Below are 21,065 nucleotides of genomic sequence, written 5' to 3'. Positions count from 1 at the left end.
CAAATCTGTTGCATGAAAGCAGGTCAAATTTAGCTTGGCTCCGTTTTTTGGGTAATTTACTCTTTACAGCAAGCCTGCTCCAGACCAGCCTAACAACCAGGCTAAGAATATCACCAGAGATACATCTGACACTACAACTGTCAACTATATTTTTTTGATTATGCTGTAAGGTTTCCTATCTATTACAGAAAGTAGCTAGTCAAGTCACATTTATTTATATAGCCCTTAATCACAAAAATGTCTCAAAGGACTGCACAGGATTACAATTACAAAATTGCACAATTACCTGATCTTAAACCAGCTAAAGCTTTAACCTACTGCAATGACTCCCAGGTACTCTTTTTTAAAATTGAATTGTTTATTTTGTATCGCCATAAAGAGCACGTCTGTGACTATTAAGTAAAATAACCATGACAAAGTTGTTTTCATTGTTCTCCGTTTGATGAATGGTAGTCAGCAAATACAGCTTTGAGAGTGCTGTTTAGCTTTGGTGATATCCAGTGCACATATAAAAAATGCAGGTAATTTTTTGATATTACATAGAAAATAAATGAGGTGTTTTGTTTTCATACAATTTTATTAGCCTCAAGTAAATTTGCTGTGACATTGTAAATATTTTCACAACATTTTTCAAATTACCAGCATGAACCAACAGTGTTCTTAAGCATAGTACTGTAAGTTGGCCTTCTTTTTGGCTTGCACCTCCAGGATTCCCTCCATGTAATCTTCATGGTTGAGCTCTGTGGCTCCGCGCCGCAACGCGATCATACCCGCCTCTACGCAAACGGCTTTGCACTGCGCGCCGTTGAAATCGTCAGTGCAGCGAGCCAACTCTTCGTAGTTGACGTCGGGGCTGACGTTCATCTTGCGGGAGTGAATCTGCATGATACGGGCTCTGGCCTCCTCATTTGGCATGGGAAACTCAATCTTCCTGTCTAGACGGCCTGAACGCAGCAGTGCCGGGTCCAAAATGTCCACTCTGTTGGTGGCAGCAATAACCTGCAACGGCAAAATAAATGGCATGATTATTGCTCTACAATCATAATACATCCATCCATTCATTATCTGCACCGCTCATCCTTAGTAGGGTCGCGGGAGTGCTGGAGCCCATCCCAGCCGTCCTCGGGCAGTGGGCAGGGTACACCCTGAACTGGTTGCCAGCCAGTTGCAGGGCACACAGAGACGGACAACTCACTCGCTCATTCACACCTAGGGACCATTTGGACCGGCCAAATAACTTAACATGCATGTTTTTGGAATGTGGGAGGAAACCGGAGTGCCCGGAGGAAGCCCACGCAAGCACGGGGAGAACATGCAAACTCCACACAGGAGGTTCGATCTCATGACTGCAGAACTGTGCCGCACACGCACTAACCACTGTGCCGCCGTGGTTAGTGCGTGTGTGCCATCATGGCACTCAAGGATAAACATTTAATAAAACTTAAGAGAAAAAAAAAATGATAAGAGGGTAAATAGGCAAAAATGTATACAGACGCTCCCCTACTTACGAATATTCGACTTATGAACGGTAGATACGAACCTTTTTTTTCAGGGATGTCAAAAAATATCCGGACATTGCTGTTAGATTTTGTATTGTGTTCACCTTTTTCCGAGTACAGGACGTTACTGTAGGAATTCTTTCCGCCGCTACTAGTGTGTGGCGCTGTGGGAAGTCACCCAGCATCCACCCGGAAGGAAAAAAATCTGCTTCATATTTCGTGTGTAAACATTCAATACTGTCTATACAATGTCATTTCTATCTCCAGCGTGCTAAGAATGTTTACATTTTTATTGTTTGATATCTCGTGCATCCATCCAATACAGTTGGTGTAAAGTGTAAAGAAGAGGCGAGCTGTTTCTTTTGAAACGAAAGTATAATAAGAAAGCTTGATGCGGTTGAGAAAATGGTTGGATCGCTTTTTTTCGGCCACTCTCTAACACAGAGGAGGACCTCTTGAAGCTTATCTTCCAAAAGTAAGTTACACTTATCTTTATTCATAGAGCATTATTTCACAAGATGTTTAGTTTTCAGTACAAAACAATCCAGGTTACTTATAAAAGCCTTAAACAAACTTATATAAACCTTAAACATAAAATATATAGCACTGAAGTAACTCAAAAACAAATTCAACTAATGAACGATCGTCTGGAATGTATCTCGTTAGTAAGTAAGGCAGCGTCTGTAAAGTACAAGGTGGTACTTGCAGACAGGCCTAAGATGTAAGTGCATCAAAACAATAGTGCTATGAAAATATGCTGTAATGACATTAGCAGCAAAAAAAATCCCAGAATGGAGTCAAGAAATTAGACACTCATTATCCTTTTCACAGTCTTTTACACTTGTTAGCATGGCGATGTCTCAGAGTCTGTTAGTCCTCGTTTTAAGGGTCTCAACTCATCTGAATCAGCACTCACTGTTCCACCCTAATTACAGGCGGTAACCCGAATCCAGACGACATTCCACTTCACAAATTTACTGAAAGTATTGTGCAGTGTAAACCATAGACAGTAGAACATATTCACAGAACATAAGAAAATAACCAAATATACTTAATAAAATTAACTTTAATGCTCATTTATCTACATTTTTAATTATATCCAAACTGCTTCACTTCTGTGGCTATGTCTTAAAGATCATAAAATCCATATCTTATATATTGCCTGCGTATTTGCAACTAGTGTTGTAGACAAACTTTATCGTTCTTTTCTGTGGTGTGAAATGAGGAGTATTTGCAGGGAATCATACTTATCTACTATTATAGAGTTTGATAGACCGTCTTTTACTAGCATTATTTAACCAAGACCAACCCACTGAAAATAGGTCCGTGGCCCACTTTTGGGCCTCAACCCATCATTTGAGTAACCCTTGTTTAAGGGACATGTAGGTTCCACCAGCAGGCAGCAATTGTAAGAGGAGTCTTTTTTAAAATCAAGTCAAGTTTATTTGTATAGCCCTTAATCATAGAGTATCGAAGGGCTGCAAGGACCACAGATTATTGCAAACCACAGACTAGTATCATTAGCTGTGCTGCAGTCTTGAGAGCAGGGAATGTCCGCCAGCAAGAAAGTGATGATTTTCTACAGACCACATAAAACTGATCGGGATATGGAAAATATTAGGCATGTATTGGGAGAAGGCTAGCAGTTTCTCCTCACTTCCTCCATCATTACTTTCCATCCAAGAGCCTGCATCCTTTACTTTTTACCTAAACTTACATTTTGAGTTCCTGAAAATATTCTAGTATCAATATGCCTAACTTTTTGAATGATCACTTGCTTACGAACTAATTTGTAGATCATTTAATTTCATATACCAGAATCAGTGTCTTCAGATCAGTGAAAGTTATAAATTATTACCAGAAGGGTAATAAATAAATTATTTATTGGAATTAAAGAAATTTATATCCCTAACCCTTATATAACTTTTTCAGTACTAGTTTCAAACTTTGGTGAATCCTTCTTTAAAGTTTGAATTCGTGTTCTGAAGCATTACCTTGACTTGCATGTTGGGTTGGAATCCATCCAGCTGATTGAGAAGCTCAAGCATGGTCCTCTGCACCTCTCTGTCTCCTGCCTTCTCACTGTCAAATCTCTTGGTACCAATTGCGTCAAGCTCATCGATAAATATGATGGACGGGGCTTTCTCTTTGGCCAAGGCGAAAGCATCTCTCACCAACTTGGCTCCATCTCCGATAAACATCTGCACCAGCTGGGGACCAGCTAACTTTAGGAAGGTTGCTTTTGTCTGAGCTGCGCAGGCCCTAGCAAGAAGGGTCTTCCCCGTTCCCGGTGGTCCATACATCAGGACTCCTTTTGGTGGCTGGATGCCCAGGTTTTCAAACTTTTCCTTGTGGTTCATGGGCAGGACGATTGCCTCCACCAGCTCCTGGATCTGCTTGTCCAGCCCTCCAATATCACTGTACTGCTCCGTGGGACGCTCGTCGACCTCCATAGCTTTGACTCGGGAGTCATACTCCGTGGGTAAAGTCTCCAAAATCAAGTAGGAGTCTTTGTTGACACCCACTAAGTCTCCGGGTTTCAGCTTCTCGGCGTCCACCAGTCCGATTACCGGCAGGAAATAAGTTTGCCTGGTGGACGTCTTTATGACGGCGCATTTTCCCTTTCTCTGGGAATCCAAATCGACGTTAGCTCCGTCTTCCTCTTGATCATTTGGATCTACATCAAGCAGTTCGATCACATTTGACACGAGATACGGCAGGGTTTTGTTCACCTTTATCTTCTCGGTGTTTTCTTTAATTTTGTCTTTCATCGCTTGTAATTCGTGGGTCACCCTCAGAACTTCACTCTTCATTATCTTGATCTCGCTGTCGAGGAGTCGAGTTCGCTGAACGATTTCCTCTGTAGACATTTTTAACACTTCTTGACCGATCCCATCTTCTACTTCGTCCCAAACTGATTTGTCACCCAGCGACGCCATCTTGATTTTGTCTAGCGCAAGCTCGTGACCTCTTACACGGGAAGTTAAAGTTTGCTATTCCGGTAGTCGCCAACCTACTTTTGAGTAGTGGAAATTTCTCATTTTTTTCCCTCTCTCTTTCTTTTTTTTTTTTTTAGAAAAATTTGCATTTTCGGCTCGGCTTACCGAAAGAGACTCTTTCGACTCCAGAACGACTCTTCAGAATCCCTGAAAAAAAATGCAAAATACCAAAAATAGAAATTCTTCAGTGGTAGCAATAAACTAGAAAAATACATTTGACTATTTAAAATTCAACTGTAATCCAGACTGTAAAAAACACAGAAGTCCTGACAAAAAAAAAAAGTGAAGAACCAATTCGTCTTCCTCTGTCTGGGTTTTGACCCGACGATATTGTTCAAATGAGTTTAAATTTGTCTCATTTTCTTGCTTTGACTTTCTTTTTTTCTCCATCTTTAAGAGGTTAAGAGCGAAAGAGGGGAAAGAAGTGTTTCAAGGAGAACAGCTGATGTTCCGGCTCTCTTTGGTAACATAAATGAGTGGGCGTATAGAGCCACTTCGTTCATGAACCACACATCTCTTCAACTGAATGAGTCTTTGGAGCTAGGTAAAGGATGTCACTAGCTGCGAACTGAAGACATTACGATTGTTTATCTATTGCGTAAGTTAGCGGGCGTATCATTGTCTTTTTACACACATGTGTGTTGCCCGTAGGTTGGGTTGCAGCACGTGGTTTGGTCTAGCTTTTGTTGCTAACTGTAGCTTCGTGGTTAGCGCCCACTGTTTTGGTAAAAAGTCCTAGAATGTACAGTAGCAAGTAAAACTACAAAGAAGAAAATTACAGAAATACAAAAATTGAAATGAATCAAATCCCTTGCGTAAATGCGCTGTAAACGTTTTCTGTCATCTCCCGCCATTAATGTTCATTTAAAACATTTACTTGCAGGGTCCAACTGTCATACCGAAGACCGAAAGGGAACTCCATTTGGACGACTCGACCCAGAGAATTGTTGCTCCTGCAACACAAACTCTGGACACAACACTTTTGAGCAATTGCCAGACAAGCTATTAAGCGTGTGTTTGTGTTCCCTGGGGTGATACTTGAAGAAAATGGAACAGAATAACAGCATGCCAGCCTTTCAGGGTCTGGCCTCCCCTCAGGTATAACGGCTTCATTATAATATCAATACTATTTATTTAAAAGTGACATTCAGGACCCTTGGTTGCTGTATACAGAATGAAACCGTGATATCAATAATAAAACCAAAGTCAATGGACTTCTTCTTGATCACTGTTGCTGCTGCACTTTAGTGGTGCCTTTGACACTGTGGACCATAATATCTTACTAGATCCGATGGTAAAATGTAATTGTCTCGCAGGAATGTCCCCTCGTGGGTTACATCTCTGATAGGATGCATTGCGTTAGATACGATCATATGACCTCTGAGCCTTTCACTGTTACCTGTGGCTTTTCCCAGGGCTCAGTACTTGGTCCCCTCTTTTTCAGTATCTATATGCTTTTGCTTGGTGATATTATTTCCATCGCTATGCAGATGTCACTCAACTTTATCTTCCAATGGAGGAAACTTCTCAGTTAAGTTGGGAAAATTTGGAGGCCTGTTTCACTGAGATAAAATAATAGATGCCAGTTTTTTTTCTTGCCTCTCATTCCTGGAAAAGCTGAAATGTCAATTATTGGTCCAGCTCAATGTTGTGACTTTTTTTCTCAAAAAAGTCTGAACCTTCACAAATGTAATATCACCCAGGGTGACTCAGTCAAAAATATAGGTGTCACATTTGACCCTAATCTATCATTTCAGTTTTACATTAGAAATATTACTAGAATAGCTTTTTTCCACTTTCGCAACATTGCATCTAGGACCTGCTGCATTGGTCAAGATTTTGGGGCAGGAAGCTGATGTCTGCAATTTCTGTCTTTACCTGTAACTTCATGTTGATGATACCTGTGTATTGTCCTCCGATGCTTTCATAGCATCCATTGCTCCCTGGTCATCCTGGAAGAGGGATTACATCATGTGCCCCCCCCCCCCCCCCCCCCCCCTCAAGGTTTTTTCCATTTTCCTCGTTCTGAGGTTTTTGAGTTTTTCCTTTTACTAATGTAGGTCTCAGATCAGGGGATGTTTTAATGTTGGTTTATGCAGTCCTTTGAGACTTATTTTTATTTAAGAGCTATGAAAATAAACATGACTACCGTGAAAAAAAAAGAGGGGCGGGGGCATGGAGGTAGTTAATGACGGATAAGCAAGTTTGAAAAATGAGTTTTGAGTTTGGATTGGAAGAAGAGCACCTTGGTTTCGGAGGTCAGGTGTTTGCAAATTCCAGAGCTGGGGAGCGGAGCAGCTCAAAGCTTTGCTCCCCATGGAGGTCCAGTGAGATGGCAGGCGCAGGACACAGTAGTGGAATGGTGATGTGTAGGGCGTCGAAAAGGAAGGGTTACTTAAGGTTATGGATGACATGATAGGTTTGCTAAAGGATTTTGTATGTAATTCTTTGATTTTATCTGGAGCCACTGATGTTGTTGGACAGAGGTGACGAGGTGGCTAGAAGGAGATTTGGTAATGAGGAACTTTAGAGCTAGTCGCATCCTGAATATTCTTTTTTTTCTGTGTTTAGGGTGTCATGACACCAGGAATTCCCATCTTCAGTCCCATGATGCCATATGGGTCAGGTCTGACACCTCAACCTGTTCAGAACACAAACACTTTGTCTATATTGGAGGAACATCAACGGCAGCAGCAGGCACAACAAACACAGCAGGCCAGTGCAGGTATACGCCATGGACCCGTTTTTTTTTTTTACTTAAACAGGAAGATTAATAAATATTTTCTGGAGATGTTCATGTAGAGATAAGATTGAGTCTTGGAAAAAATCCAGTCCAACACAGGCCGGCGGATATCAAAGCATGACCCATCCCTAGCCCGTCCAAATGCACCCAAAGAAAACATAAAATTAGAAATTTTATCTGAGGTCCCAGGAGGGGAAAATGATTTATGATCACAAATTAAAGCCTGTCTTTTGTAACTAATTCTAAGTTAAACAAGACCGTATAAACACTTACAGTGCATCCGGAAAGTATCCACAGCGCTTCACTTTTTCCACATTTTGTTATGTTACAGCCTCATTCCAAATTGTATTAATTTAATCTCTTATCTCAAAATTCTACACAAAATACTCCATTATGACAATGTGAAAAAGTTGTTTTTTTTCACTTTTTTTGAATTTATTAAAAATAGAAAACTAAGAAATCACATTTACATAAGTATTCACAGCCTTTGCTTAATACTTTGTTGATCCACCTTTAGCAGCAAATAAAGCCTCAAGTCTTTTTGAATATGATCCCACAAGTTTAGCACACCTATCTTTAGGCAGTTTTGCCCATTCTTCTTTGCAATAAGTCTCAAGCTCAATCAGGTTGGGTGGGAGACGTTTGTGCACAGCCATTTTCAGATCTCTCCAGAGATGTTCGATCGGATTCAAGTCTGGACTCTGGCTGGGCCACTCCAGGACATTCACGGAGTGGTTCTGAAGCCAATCTTTTGAGATCTTGGCTGTGTGCTTTGGGTCGTTGTCCTGCTGAAAAATTAACCTTCGCCCCAGCCTGAGGTCAAGAGCTCTCTGGAGCAGGTTTTCATCCAAGATATCTATATATTTTGCTTCATTTATTTTCCCTTTTATCCTGACTAGTCCGCCAGTTCCTGCTACTGAAAAACATCCCCACAGCATGATGCTGCCACCACCATGCTTCACTGTAGGGATGGTATTGGCCTGGTGATGAGCGGTGCCTGGTTTCCTCCAAACATGGTGCCTGGCATTCACACCAAAGAGTTCTATCTTTGTACTCATCAGACCAGAGAATTTTGTTTCTCATGGTCTGAGAGTCATTCAGGTGCTTTTTGGCAAATTCCAGACGGGCTTCCATGTTCCTTTTACTAAGGAGTTGCTTTCGTCTGGCCACTCTACCATACAGGCCTGATTGGTGGATTGCTGAAGAGATGGTTGTCCTTCTGGAAGGCTCTCCTCTCTCCACAGAGGAACACTGGAGCTCTGACAGAGTGACCATCGGGTTCTTGGTCACCTCCCTGACTAAGGCCCTTCTTCCCCGATCGCTCAGTTTAGAAGGCCGGCCAGCTCTAGGAAGAGTCCTGGTGGTTCCAAATGTCTTCCATTTACGAATAATGGAGGCCACTGTGCTCATTGGGACCTTCAAAGCAGCAGAATTTTTTCTGTATCCTTCCCCAGATTTGTGCCTCAAGACAATCCTGTCTCGCAGGTCTACAGACAGTTCTTTTGACTTCATGCTTGGTGTTTGTTCTCTGACATGCACACTCAACTGTGGGACCTTATATAGACATGTGTGTGCCTTTCCAAATCATGTCCAATACACTGAATTTACTGCAGGTGGACCCAATTAAGCTGTAGAAAGATATTAAGGATGATCAGTGGAAAACGATGCACCTGAGCTCAATTTTGAGCTTCATGGCAAAGGCTGTGAATACTTATGTAAATGTGATTTCTTAGTTTTCTATTTTTAATAAATTTTAAAAAAGTGAAAAAAAAACAACTTTTTCACATTGTCATAATGGAGTATTTTGTGTAGAATTTTGAGATAAGAGATTAAATTAATACAATTTGGAATGAGGCTGTAACATAACAAAATGTGGAAAAAGTGAAGCGCTGTATATGTTGTACATTTAGGATACATTAACTCATAACACAATTTTTTTTATCACTGGTTGATTTTCTTTTTAAGAGTTGACGGGAGACTTTTAAGGCCGTCCATCATTTTGAGGGATTAAAAATTGGGTCACATACCACTGCAACAAGACGCCCTTAAGAATCTAGCGGGACATTTCGAGAGAGAGAGAGGAACAATGACAGGTGGATAATCACAGAGACAGGAAGGAGTTCTTTTAATTGACATTGCAAGAGTTTAGTACAGTAGTTAGGACAAAAAAATAAATCATTATTTTATTTTTGGCTATTATTAAAATCGAATTGATTTTTGTGAAGTCATATCTGGTATGTAAAAATACGGGAAAGCAAACTGATATAGTAAATGGAGGAAGAAAGCGAGCAATGAGAACAAAGGCCGGCCCATGAATTTGAAATCCCAAAGTATGGACACATTTTTCGTTTTTATTCAGTTCCCTGGAAAGACTGAGCTAGACTGTGGTGAGGGGGCCCTCTCCTTGTGAGAGGTAAGAGAATTCTCCCACCATGGTCCGCTGTGTGTCGCAAGAGGCGACTAAAGTGGAGGGAGCGAGGGGACTGGGGATCCTCTCCTCTATCTCTGCTCCCTAAGAGACAGCAAGGCAAAGAATGGGGGGCGGGAGACAGAAAGGTCTCACAAACCCTACTTATAGGGTAGGGTGGTCCTTATTTTTCGACTTTTAAAATTTCATGCTCTGACCCCTTGAATATGTTCCAATATATACAAAACGTAATTAGGCAAAGTTTCATCAAAATCAAAGGATATTTAGAGGTCGCTCAAGGCCTCTGAAATTTTGGTATGAAAAATAAGGATTTTTCGCACATTATATCAGACCTAGTGTACAAAGTTACTGGCACAATAAATAATTGTTCAATAATAAAACTGCATAAATACATGTCAACGAAATACTTATCTGACCACACCAGTAAATAATTTTGACTGTCTTTCGGATTTCAAGGAGAACAATTGTCACAAAATGGATTGGGATTATTGTGGCATTCGTTTTGACTGGCTTTCTATTATCGATTAGTATCACAGTGCCTTAGTGGTTTCAGATATTCACCACACTTAGTTCTGATTGTCAAACGTGTCACAAAAATCAAGATGGCTTCATCGAAGAGATCAAAAAAATATCTTCTGCCTCATGAAGAGGATATAACAGGGTGTAAACTACCTTCGATTCAACAAGTTTTGGGTTATTTTTTGTATCGACACATTGAATGCAAAGAGACTATCAGAGTTGCAGCAACAGCCACTGTAGAGAAATTGACATCTTTCTGGCTCAGAGCACGGATTCCTGTACGTCACACACAAGACATGGTGAAAAAAGTTGAGAAACTATTTGGACGTGCATGGGATCGTCTTCTAGTCCAGAAATCCAAATCTTCAAGCGATTTAAAACGCAATGGAGCTTCATCGACTCCAGTGACTTTCAGAATGCAAACAGTGATGAGTACACCAGACAGAACATCGCAGATGTTAGAGACAGCCTCAACGGTTTCATTTCTGAAACCCTTCAAGCGAACCAACCAAGAGACGACTACCGGGAGTTGCTCGAGCTTGTCCTTGTCTATCTCTGAGGCATACCTGAGCGAGAAGTGAAGTTTATGGCACCAGGGGCGATGCATCAGGCGAGATGGATGGCCAAGGTGATATATTCATTCAAGGTGTGGATGTTTCGACACCAGTTCCGACTGACTGCCCGTGAGGAAAAAGGTCTTCGTGACGTGTGTCTTTTCTATGCTAGGATATATGTTAAGGCTTGGTTCCTGTGTCCTGTGGCAGCCAGTGCTCCTCGCCATGATCTCGCTTTTCCAAAGGACCTGGTGAACTATGGGAACATCAACAAAGCCATCTCTCAAGCGACAAGCAAAAAGTTTGCAACTCATCTCTGGTATCTTTCTGAAGTCCTTGTTGGCTTGTCCCTTTTTGATCCCGACGTATCGCATGAAACGAAAACTGACATCTCGAGTGCCATGAAGTCAACCCCAGGAGCGGAAGAACCAGAAGTTAAAGGCCAAGTGTATCTGAAGTGCGTCAATGACAAGAAACTCGCAGATTTTGCAACCACTAATACCATCAAGCTGCTGCAGCTTCTCGAGATCTCCACCAGCTTCTTGGATGCAGAACCGACCACATGGAATGGCCGCATTGATTATAGAGAGGCATGTGACAAGGTGAAAGCATTGTCTGTCATCAATGACCACGCAGAGCGAGGCGTCGCACTGATTCAAAACTTCAATAGTCGTCTCACCCACAATGAAGAACAATTACAGTACCTGTTACTGGTGGTTGCAGAACATCGCAAAAGGTTCCCAAATACTCAAAAACAGACCATCGTGAAACAGAAATGAACACTTTGTGAACATACACAACATTTGATGATAGGCTATGTTACAATGATAAACTTAATGATTCGTTGAGGTAATTGCTGAACTGAGAGCAAACGCATTGTTTTTCCAAAGACAATCGGCCTGTTTTATGTGAACTCTGAACTGGTGATTTGGAAATTATTATTCGACTATTACTCGGTAGACTGTTTGGTGTTGGCTTGGTTCTATTTTCACTTATCATATTGTTTTTGTACTGTATGCACATCAAACTGTAAGATTTGTTTTCACACTGTTTTGCATAATGCACATGATCTGTGTTGGTGAAGTTGCAAATTTAGTTCATTTTATTGACGCCCAAATTTGGATGTTATTTGGAAATGCCGATCACGCACAGTGAATGAAACCTCGAAAGGGTGGTGGCTGTTGAGGTAAAAATAAATACAATATTGTTATATTTACTTGTAACTTTTCTTGTGTTACAATTATAAGCAATGGACTGAAATTGGATGTTCTAAAACGCCGTACACATAGGGTTAAGATTTCCGTTTTTTTCTCAAATTGCCAAAATTTTACCATTTTGGGAAATTTCAAAGTCGTTGAGCTACCTCTAAATATTATCCAAATTGTTCAAAATTGCACACAGTGTGTTTTTATCGATATAAGAACATATGCGGGGGGTCAGAGCCCAATATTTCCCCCCAAAAAATTTCGACCCCCATTAAGGACCACCCTATAATATAGGGTCACTAAATGTGAGAGGATGTGGAAGTAAAGCGACTGAGTGGAAGAAAGAGGAGATTGGAAGGATGACGACTAAAAGGAAGGTTGATGTGTTAGCCTTGAGTGAAACAAAGATGAAAGGAAAGGGTGGATTACAGCCTGGAGGTATGTATGGTAGAAGGTCTGGAGTTACGGGTGGACATGCTAGAGAAGGAGTGGCAGTGCTTGTGAGTGAGAAAGCAAAGGAAAAACTAGTGGAGTGGAAAGAGATATCTTCCAGATTGATGCGGGTGAGGTTGAAGTGGGGTGTAGAAGTATGGATGTTTATAAGTGCATATGGACCTGGTTCAGAAAGAAGCGCTGAAGAGAGAGAGGAGTTTTGGAAGAACCTGTCTGAATGTGTGGCAAGTGCGAAAGAAGGGTGGAAAGTGGTAATACTAGGTGACCTGAATGCTAGAGTGGGTGATGAAACGGTTGAAAATGTGGTTGGTAGATATGGAGTACCAGGAAGAAATGAGAGTGGGAAGAAATTGATTGAGTTATGTGGGGAAAATGAGTTGGTGATTGGAAATACATTGTTTAAAAAGAGTGACGTGAATAAGTATACCTGTGGCAAGATGGTGGACAGAGCACTGATGGATTATGTAGTGGTTAAGAAAGGGATGTTAAGTAGATTGTTGGATGTGCATGTTTACAGAGGTGAAATGAGTGGTATGTCTGATCATTTTTATGTGGAAGGAAAACTTAGAATAGATGGATCGTGGAGGGCTAGTTAAAAGAAGAGTTTGAGGGAAGAAGTGAAAATATCAGAGTTGAGTGAGGCAGAAAAGGAAAGAGTGTAAAGAGACGATAAGGGAAGAGTATAAACGGATTAGTAGAAGAGAAATGGAGAGTGTGGAAATTGAATGCAAGTGGTTGAGGAGTGCAAAAGAAGTGTGTGGAATGAGAAAAGTTGGTCGAGGTATTAGGAAAGGAAGTGAATGGTGGAATGATGAGGTATCAGAGGCTATGACAGAAAAGAGACGTGCCTTTGAGGAGTGGCTGCAAGGTAAGAGTGGTGATGCGTATTAAAGATGATCGATGGTATGGAGAGAATGCCCATGTTGGGTGATTTAAATGTGAAGCTTGTGGAAACATGGGAGGTGCAGAGGCAGTGAAAGAAATGAAAGGCGGGAAGACATCTGGGTTGGATGGTTGTACTGCTGAATGCCTGAAAAATGGTGGCACAGCTATGATTGACTGGTTAGTACGCTTGTTGAATGTATGCTTTTTAAGTGGTGTAGTTCCTGTTGTTTGTTGTAGTGCATGTGTGTTGCCATTGTATAAGGGTAAAGGTGATAAGTATGAATGTAGCAATTCGAGAGGTATCAGTTTGTTGTCTGTAAGCTGTATGGAAGAGTCTTGATTAGGACAGTGAGAGAAAGAACAAATGAGGTGGTGACGGAGGAGCACAGTGGTTTGATGAAAGGAAGAGGATGTGTGGATCAGGTGATTGCAGTACGACAGGTGTGCAGGGGATCAGATCCGCCCTGCTTTATTCCTGGACCCTGGCTATTTCAGCTGAAAATGAAAATCTCCATTCTGATCCCTGGGTGTGTGAGAAATATTTTGCAAAAGGTAAGGATGTTTGTTTGGATTTCATGGACTTGGAAAAGGCGTATGACATGGTTGATAGAGAGGCGTTGTGGCAAGTGATGGTGATGTATGGAGAGGGTGGAAAGTTGTTGGAAGCATTGAAGAGTTTTTATATGAACAGAGCATGTGTAAGAGTAGGGAGTGAGACAAGTGAGTGGTTCCCTGTGTTGACTGGTGTGAGACAGGGGTGTGTGACTTCACCATGGCTGTTTAATGTGTATATGGATGGTGTGGTGAAAGAGGTGAATGCAAGAGTATTTGGCAGAGGTGTAGAGATGATGGACAACAGTGGAACAGTGTGGCAGGTACGTCAATTGTTGTTTGCAGATGACACGGCGCTTGTGGCTGATTCTGAGGAAACATTGAGAAGGTTGATAACGGAATTTGGAAGAGTATGTGACAAGCGTAAGTGATGTGTCAATGTTGGAAAGAGTAAGGTGATGAAGTGTTCACGTGATGGAGTGGGCATGACGTAAGAAATCAGGTTGCATGGACAGGTGCTGGAAGATGTTGAAAGCTTTAGATACTTTGCTTGTGATGTGGCTGCAGTTGGTGGAATGGAGTGCAAGGTATTGCACAGAGTGAATCAAGGAAGCAAGGTTTTGGGTTCTCTGAGGAGAGTGATGAACAACAAGAGTATGAGTAGGGATGTTAAGAGGGGACTGTATAAGAGTGTGATTGTGCCGACTGTTTTGTATGGTGCAGAGACTTGGAGCCTGAATTCAGATTTAAGAAGGAAATTGAACATTTTTGAGATAAAGTGTTTTAGGACTATGTTAGGAGTGACAAGATTGGATAGATTGAGAAATGAAATTGTGAGAGACAGAACTGGAGTAGTCGTGCAACTGAGCAAGCATATTGATAAGAGAGTACTCGGTTGGTTTGGACACATGGAGAGGATGGATGAGGAGCGAATGTTGAAGAGGATCTACAGAGCAGAAGTCAATGGAAGGAAACCAAGAGGAAGGCCGTGATTGACGTGGAAGGATGGTGTTATGAGTGCACTGCAGGAAAGAGGTCGAAATCTAGTGAAAGCTAGAGCTATTGTTGGTGATAGGAATGGGTGGAGAGGTGTTGTGAAAGGATAGTGGGATTGTGGACTCGTTCTTAAGGATGGGCTGGGCACCCGTATGATGTGGCAGGGGTAAACCAGTGAAAGCTGTCGGGCCCTGCTGTTGAACAAAAGAGTGTGTTGTGTCACCCTGACCCGAGTGACATGGCCGCTTTCTTGTGTCCCATTTCATCTGGAGGGACGAAAGCATGACCAACTTACGTGCCGAGGTGCCTAACTTGTTTGGGCAATTGGGTTGGCCATGGTCCAAAAATGTTTGTGTGTGTTTTTTGCTATTTTTTCCCCTTTTATTTTCTTTGTTATTGTATGTGTTTGTCTTTTGGTCACCCCTCTTGAGGGATATGACCATGGTAGGTAGATAGATAGATAGACATGACTAATAAAACTGTCAGCAAACTTTGTCGCAGATCCATATTATACTGTGGTAACAGGATGTACATGACTGCACATCTTTTGCACCATCATCCCAATATCAACCCAAACGACCCGAAGCGGCATGTCAGCATACACTAGATGGATCACTGAGCAAACCTCCGAATAGTTCTGACAGAGAAAAAACAATTACGACATCAGTTGCACACTTTATGTGCAAAGAGCTTCACCCATACAGCGTGGTGGGAAATATTGTATTTTGGAACATGGTCTACAATGTGGAGTGGTGTTATATTATATTGTCAGAAGTTTTTTTCATAGACTGCTATTCCTCAAATCTACATAAAGTGAAGTCAGGCTTCAAAGAAAAGCTGTGCAGAGCTAAACTAATTGCTCTAACTTGGGAACCCTAGGCCTTATGAGCAACGAAGACGCAAGCACTCAAATTTCTATTTGAAGAATATTGATCTTAATTTTATAGCTTGCACATGTGCTGTTTTTTATTTTAGAGGATCTATTTTATTTTATCATCTTCCAGTGTTAACTGTAAATGGGATGATTTAAGGACCACATTTGTGTTACGTTGACATTTCCGTTCATGACAATTCGTGGCTGTGAACCTGTGTTCATGTTAGGTACTCAATGTCTTCGTATGTAGTATAGTAAATAAATGTCAGCTTCCAGACTGACTGACACAGACTGATGTGCATTGTTTGAACATCATTCATGGTTTTTTTTTGGCCCAGAAGTTTATGATTTAAGTTTCTTCTTTTTAAAGAAATAAGATTGAATCGCAATCCTCAATTATATCAAATCCCAGTACTAGAATACCAATTATTAAAAATTGTGATATAAATTTAATTAGCGCCTTAGTTTAATGATACAATAGAATTGTGACCAAAGCATATCGTCCAACTCCTAGTACGTTTAGTGATGAGGCGACATATGTTATTTTTTTGCTGACCATGGTCTCTCGTGGCCCTGAAACGCCCCGGCGCACCGTGACGTTAATGTAGCATGGTAATGGTTTTACAAATCACAACTCACTGTGATGTCAGCGTAGGAACATCACAGTGAGTTGTGAGTGACAAGATACTGATTTACTGATCACAGTAATTCTTCCACATCATGACCCACGCTACTAGCTTAAAAAAAAAGTCTGCTCGATAAGCCCGACCCAAACGTAATTATTGACATTTGAGATTCAGATTAAGAATATCTACTGTCAAAGAACAACAAAACTTTGTTTGGAGCATTGATTCATCCATTCACAGTTGAATAAAATGCAAAGATCCACAAATTAAATATTCAGAAAAAATATTGATACAAACCCAATACCCATAAATAACCCAATATAAACATTAAAAGTGCAAACATGGTACCATTAAAAACTCACTAGCAGCATTGTTAAATCAGTCTTTGTTAAAGTGCAATTGTGTCCGACAGTCATCATCTTTCACAGTTCAATAACTTTAGGCCGACTCGGGCTTAAGATCTTACTTTTGGTGTCATGCTATTGAGAGGAAAAACTTGTGGTGTTTTCCCAGGACTTCCAGGAACATCAGGGCAGACTCCTCAGCTTTTCCATTCCCAGCCAATCCCTTCAACTACCACGGCACTTCCAGGGAACACCCCACTTTACAACCCACTGACCCCCATGACCCCAATCACACCAGCTACACCAGCCTCAGAGAGCTCTGGAATTGTGCCACAGCTACAGTACATTACAGATTGAAAATGCATAGTTGTGAATGTGCTAAATACATTTTTTTTAACATTTTCCAAAGTCTTATTTTCTCTGGAATGGCCTATTTACCATTTTTTTATCCTGTCCCTGTCAGAAACATAGTGTCAACAGTCAACCTAGGCTGTAAATTGGATCTGAAGACCATTGCTCTAAGAGCAAGGAATGCTGAATACAATCCCAAGGTAAGTTTTTTCAAACATTACTGTTGTAGATAGTGGTTTCTAAACTACATTATAACTGAAGAGAGACATCTTCTAGAAGAAAATCTGAATCATAAACAAAATATGTACTGTTTGCTAAAAAGTTGTATAAACTGAACTATATATAATGGGGTAGAAGAAGAATGTTTCCCAACCTTTTTTTTTTAATCAAAAAATTGAGACACTCCGTTGACAATATTTTTAAAAATTGTTTTGCCTACACCAGTTTTATATTTTTTTAAGATCAAATTAACATAGCAACACGGCGGCTGAGCGGTTAGCGCCTTTGCGGCACAGTTCTGAGGTCATGGGATCAAATCCAGCTACCAGCCTCCCTGTGCAGAGTTTGCATGTTCTCCCGGTGCTTGAGTGGGTTTCATCTGAGCACTCCGGTTTCCTCCCACATTCCAAAAACCATGCATGTCAGGTTAATTGGCCAGTCCAAAATTGTCCCTAGTTGTGAATGAGCGAGTGAGTTGTCTGTCTGTGTGCCCTGCAACCGGCTGGCAACCCTGCCCACTCCCCAAAGACTTCTGGGATGGGCTCCAGCATCGTTTGCGACCCTATTGTGGATAAGCGGTGCAGATAATGGATGGATGGCTAAATTATGCTGTTTAAAATGGCAATATACAATTTTTGGTTGTATTTTAATACCGGTTATTCATTTAGCTGTAATTTGGGATTTTTTAACCATTTGTCAAGTTTTACCATCACTAACCTAAATACAAAACATTTTCTAAAAATATCTGCCACTGGAACTAAAATGTATTAACTAGAATTAGATTTTTTTTTTTATTATTATTTAGCTTTTTGGTTAAAACAAGAAAATAATTAAAATCAGCAGGTATGTGTATTTTGTTGTTGTTTGAATTTAATAATATTTTATTTTTTTGTGCGGGCAGCACGGCGGCGCATTGGTTAGCGCGTGTGCGGCACAGTTCTGAGGTCATGAGATCAAACCTCCTGTGTGAAGTTTGCATGTTCTCCCCGTGCTTGTGTGGGTTTCCCCCGGGCACTCCGGTTTCCTCCCACATTCCAAAAACATGGATGTCAGGTTGATTGGCCTGTCCAAATTGTCACTAGGTGTGAATGAGCGAGTGAATTGTCTGTCCCTGTGTGCCCTGCGACTGGCTGGCAACCAGTTCAGGGTGCCCCCTGCCCACTGCCGGCAAACAAAATAAGTGATTGAATACGTATCCCTGCAGTACCCTATAATCATAATTAATATATAAAAATTAATCCATTGCCACCTACTGATATGGATAAATGGTCAGTTACTTGGCTGATCACTGAAGACCGCAAAGATACTGAACAATCGTATGTTTTTATGGAAAGATAAAATTGGGAAATTTCCTACGGTATATTAGTGCGCCCGGCACACAAGTTGAAAAACAATTTGGTAGAGTGACTAGTTTTCTCAACATTGCTTCAATTTCAGCGTTTTGCCGCTGTCATCATGAGAATACGAGAACCCCGCACAACTGCTCTTATTTTTAGCTCTGGGAAGATGGTGTGCACAGGAGCAAAGAGGTCAGAAGATATTATCTAGTGAAGCATCAAAAACACTATTTAATAAAGCTTCATCTGGATCTTTTTACAGTGAGGAGCAGTCACGTTTAGCGGCCAGGAAATACGCCCGTGTGGTGCAAAAGCTTGGTTTCCCTGCCAAATTTCTGGACTTTAAGATTCAGAATATGGTGGGCAGCTGCGATGTGAAGTTCCCTATACGTCTGGAAGGCTTGGTACTCACACATCAACAGTTCAGCAGGTGTGTTCTATTACTTTATTGGACACAAAAAACAACCAGGTAAATGGATAGTATTGACAAGATTGATATTGTGATTTCATTTATACTCTACTTTTTTCAGCTATGAACCCGAGCTGTTTCCTGGGTTGATTTATAGAATGATCAAGCCCAGAATCGTTTTGCTCATCTTTGTTTCCGGGAAGGTAGTATTAACAGGTAATCTTTTATCTTAAACATGAAAGTCTGCTCTAAGGGATTTTTAATAATACCCAGTTCACCTTTTTAATGTTCATGCAAGTCTAACAATTTTTTTTGTAATATTTGTCTTTGCATCTGTGTCAAAAGGTGCAAAGGTACGAGGTGAAATCTATGAAGCCTTTGAGAACATCTACCCTATCCTGAAAGGTTTTCGAAAAACAACGTGAACACTTCTTACCAAGATTGAGACTGTAACAGTTAACTGCAGTTGCACAAGTGTGACTTTATTTTTAGCACCTGTGTTTGTTGTTGTCCACACTTTAAAGCTTTTCAAGCCCATGGTTGGACACAAGGCCAAAAGAAAAATGTATTTTGTTTTTCAAATATTTTCCAGGCTGTTTTAAAGTATTTTGTACTTGTTTTTTTAAACTAATTTCTGCTCTGTTTTACAGTGAGAATAGTCCCTTTTGAATATTTTTGCGTTTTACTTTCTGATGTAGTCACTTACAGATGCTGGATTTCTGGGTTTGAGTTTGGAAAACTCCCCCAAATTAGTTTTTCAATCATATCTATTGTAGTATAAAGTTCCCAATTTCTTTCTTAGCATATTTCATGAAGCATTGGTTGGCATTCTCTCCAATATGATCTTGTGGTCTGCTCTTAGTTGAGCACCAACTCTTAAAACGGATAGCATCTAATTTACTTTCATAAATTTGTTCTAAATGTTTCCTGCTTATTTGATGGAAAAATGCAGCTTTAAAATTTACAAATGTACAATAAATCTAGGTATTGATTGTTGTTGCTTTGTTTTATTTTTTAATCCAACACATCTGAGGCACAAGTTATCCATTCATCCATCCATCATCTGCACCGCTTATCCTCAGTAGGGTCGCTGGGGTGCTGGAGCCCATCTCAGCTATCGGCAGTGGGCAGGGGACACCCTGAACTGTTGCCAGCCAGTCACAGGGCACTCAGACAGACAACTTACTTGCAAATTCACACCTAGGGACAATTTGGACTGGCCAATTAACCTGACATGCATGTTTTTAGAATGTGGGAGAAAACCCACGCAAGCACCGGGAGAACATGCAAACTCCATACAGGAGGTTTGATCTCACGACCTCAGAACTGCCGAACATCCGCTAACCACTGTGTCGCCGTGTGGCTTGCACAAGTTATCTTCTTTAATAAATATTTACCCAATAAGCCATTTAGACAGCATGGGTATATGGGTAATGGAAAATATTTAAAGCATGAAAACCAACTTTAATTTCAAAACATATTAAAGGGACAGATCATGCTTTCTGCCACAATATAGACTCTTGGCAGCAATCTAATCACAATTAGCAAGTCTGAAGCACTCGACCATAAAAAGTATTCAAACTAAAATTTTGAACAGAAAACATGCCATCAATGCAGTGGTCTCAAACTTGCGGCCCTCAGGATTACAGTTTGAGGCCACCGTCTTAAGAGAGTTCAAGTGACAGCGTGTATTAATTGACCAGTAGATGTTAGAAGACTCTGTCGCGCAACCAAAAGCAATTGCTAGATATCACAATGTAAATTAAAGACCCAAAGTAACCATGAATCACCCTTGTTTCTATTTTTTTGCCCAGCCTTTCGCCAGTTTTTGGGGGATACCCGTGGCAGCAAGCTGACAGACAATTGTCTTCTCGATGCCGCGTGCAAGAGTGCAGCGGCTAATGGCTCCCCAGCTAGTTTTTTTATGTATGTGTGTACATATATATCTATGTATTCAAGTCACATTTATTTATATAGCCCTTAATCACAAAAATGTCTCAAGAACTGCACAAGATTACAATTACACAATTACCTGATCTTAAACCAACATGCGGTCAATGAACAACTCAAAA

At 40.8% G+C, this 21,065-nt stretch overlaps 2 protein-coding genes and 1 pseudogene across 4 annotated transcripts; 2 read left to right on the top strand and 1 right to left on the bottom strand.

Moving 5' to 3' along the window:
• Nucleotides 1-558: 558 nt before the first annotated feature.
• Nucleotides 559-4,488, bottom strand: psmc3 (proteasome 26S subunit, ATPase 3). Its single transcript, XM_088334877.1, has 2 exons — nucleotides 3,494-4,488; nucleotides 559-999 (listed from the first exon to the last, which is right to left on the bottom strand). Exons 1-2 carry the CDS (start codon nucleotides 4,436-4,438, stop codon nucleotides 661-663), a joined length of 1,284 nt encoding a protein of 427 aa, XP_088191003.1. The 5' UTR covers nucleotides 4,439-4,488; the 3' UTR covers nucleotides 559-660.
• A 334-nt stretch (nucleotides 4,489-4,822) lies between these two features.
• Nucleotides 4,823-19,989, top strand: tbp (TATA box binding protein). 3 transcript variants are annotated; one of them, XM_088334882.1, is made up of 9 exons: nucleotides 4,823-5,042; nucleotides 5,382-5,596; nucleotides 7,070-7,223; nucleotides 16,847-17,018; nucleotides 17,141-17,228; nucleotides 18,685-18,776; nucleotides 18,847-19,014; nucleotides 19,115-19,209; nucleotides 19,339-19,989. In XM_088334882.1, the coding sequence occupies exons 2-9, from the start codon at nucleotides 5,546-5,548 to the stop codon at nucleotides 19,416-19,418; spliced, it is 900 nt and encodes a 299-aa protein (XP_088191008.1). In that variant the 5' UTR covers nucleotides 4,823-5,042; nucleotides 5,382-5,545; the 3' UTR covers nucleotides 19,419-19,989. The 3 variants fall into 3 exon arrangements, with proteins under 3 accessions (XP_088191008.1, XP_088191007.1, XP_088191009.1); XM_088334881.1 differs by having other exon boundaries at nucleotides 4,823-5,096; XM_088334883.1 differs by lacking the exons at nucleotides 4,823-5,042; nucleotides 5,382-5,596; nucleotides 7,070-7,223 and adding an exon at nucleotides 13,471-13,837.
• Nucleotides 10,516-11,521, top strand: LOC148368154 (uncharacterized; annotated as a pseudogene).
• Nucleotides 19,990-21,065: the final 1,076 nt, after the last annotated feature.

This window comes from Urocampus carinirostris, chromosome 4 (assembly GCF_059441175.1).
Source record: "Urocampus carinirostris isolate Australia breed hairy pipefish chromosome 4, RoL_Ucar_1.0, whole genome shotgun sequence".
In the NCBI taxonomy this organism is placed as follows: domain Eukaryota; kingdom Metazoa; phylum Chordata; class Actinopteri; order Syngnathiformes; family Syngnathidae; genus Urocampus; species Urocampus carinirostris.
This window is presented reverse-complemented; position numbering and strand designations above follow the sequence as displayed.

What these genes read in the sequence shown, in the direction of transcription:
- psmc3 (XM_088334877.1), bottom strand. Translation starts at nt 4,438, where the DNA reads ATGGCGTCGCTGGGTGACAAATCAGTTTGGGACGAAGTAGAAGATGGG. An exon ending in AACCCAACATGCAAGTCAAG is followed by an intron (nt 1,000 to 3,493) that starts GTAATGCTTCAG and finishes TTGCCGTTGCAG; the next exon opens with GTTATTGCTGCCACCAACAG.
- tbp (XM_088334882.1), top strand. Translation starts at nt 5,546, where the DNA reads ATGGAACAGAATAACAGCATGCCAGCCTTTCAGGGTCTGGCCTCCCCT. An exon ending in ATGCTGAATACAATCCCAAG is followed by an intron (nt 17,229 to 18,684) that starts GTAAGTTTTTTC and finishes CTTCAATTTCAG; the next exon opens with CGTTTTGCCGCTGTCATCAT. An exon ending in CGGGAAGGTAGTATTAACAG is followed by an intron (nt 19,210 to 19,338) that starts GTAATCTTTTAT and finishes CTGTGTCAAAAG; the next exon opens with GTGCAAAGGTACGAGGTGAA.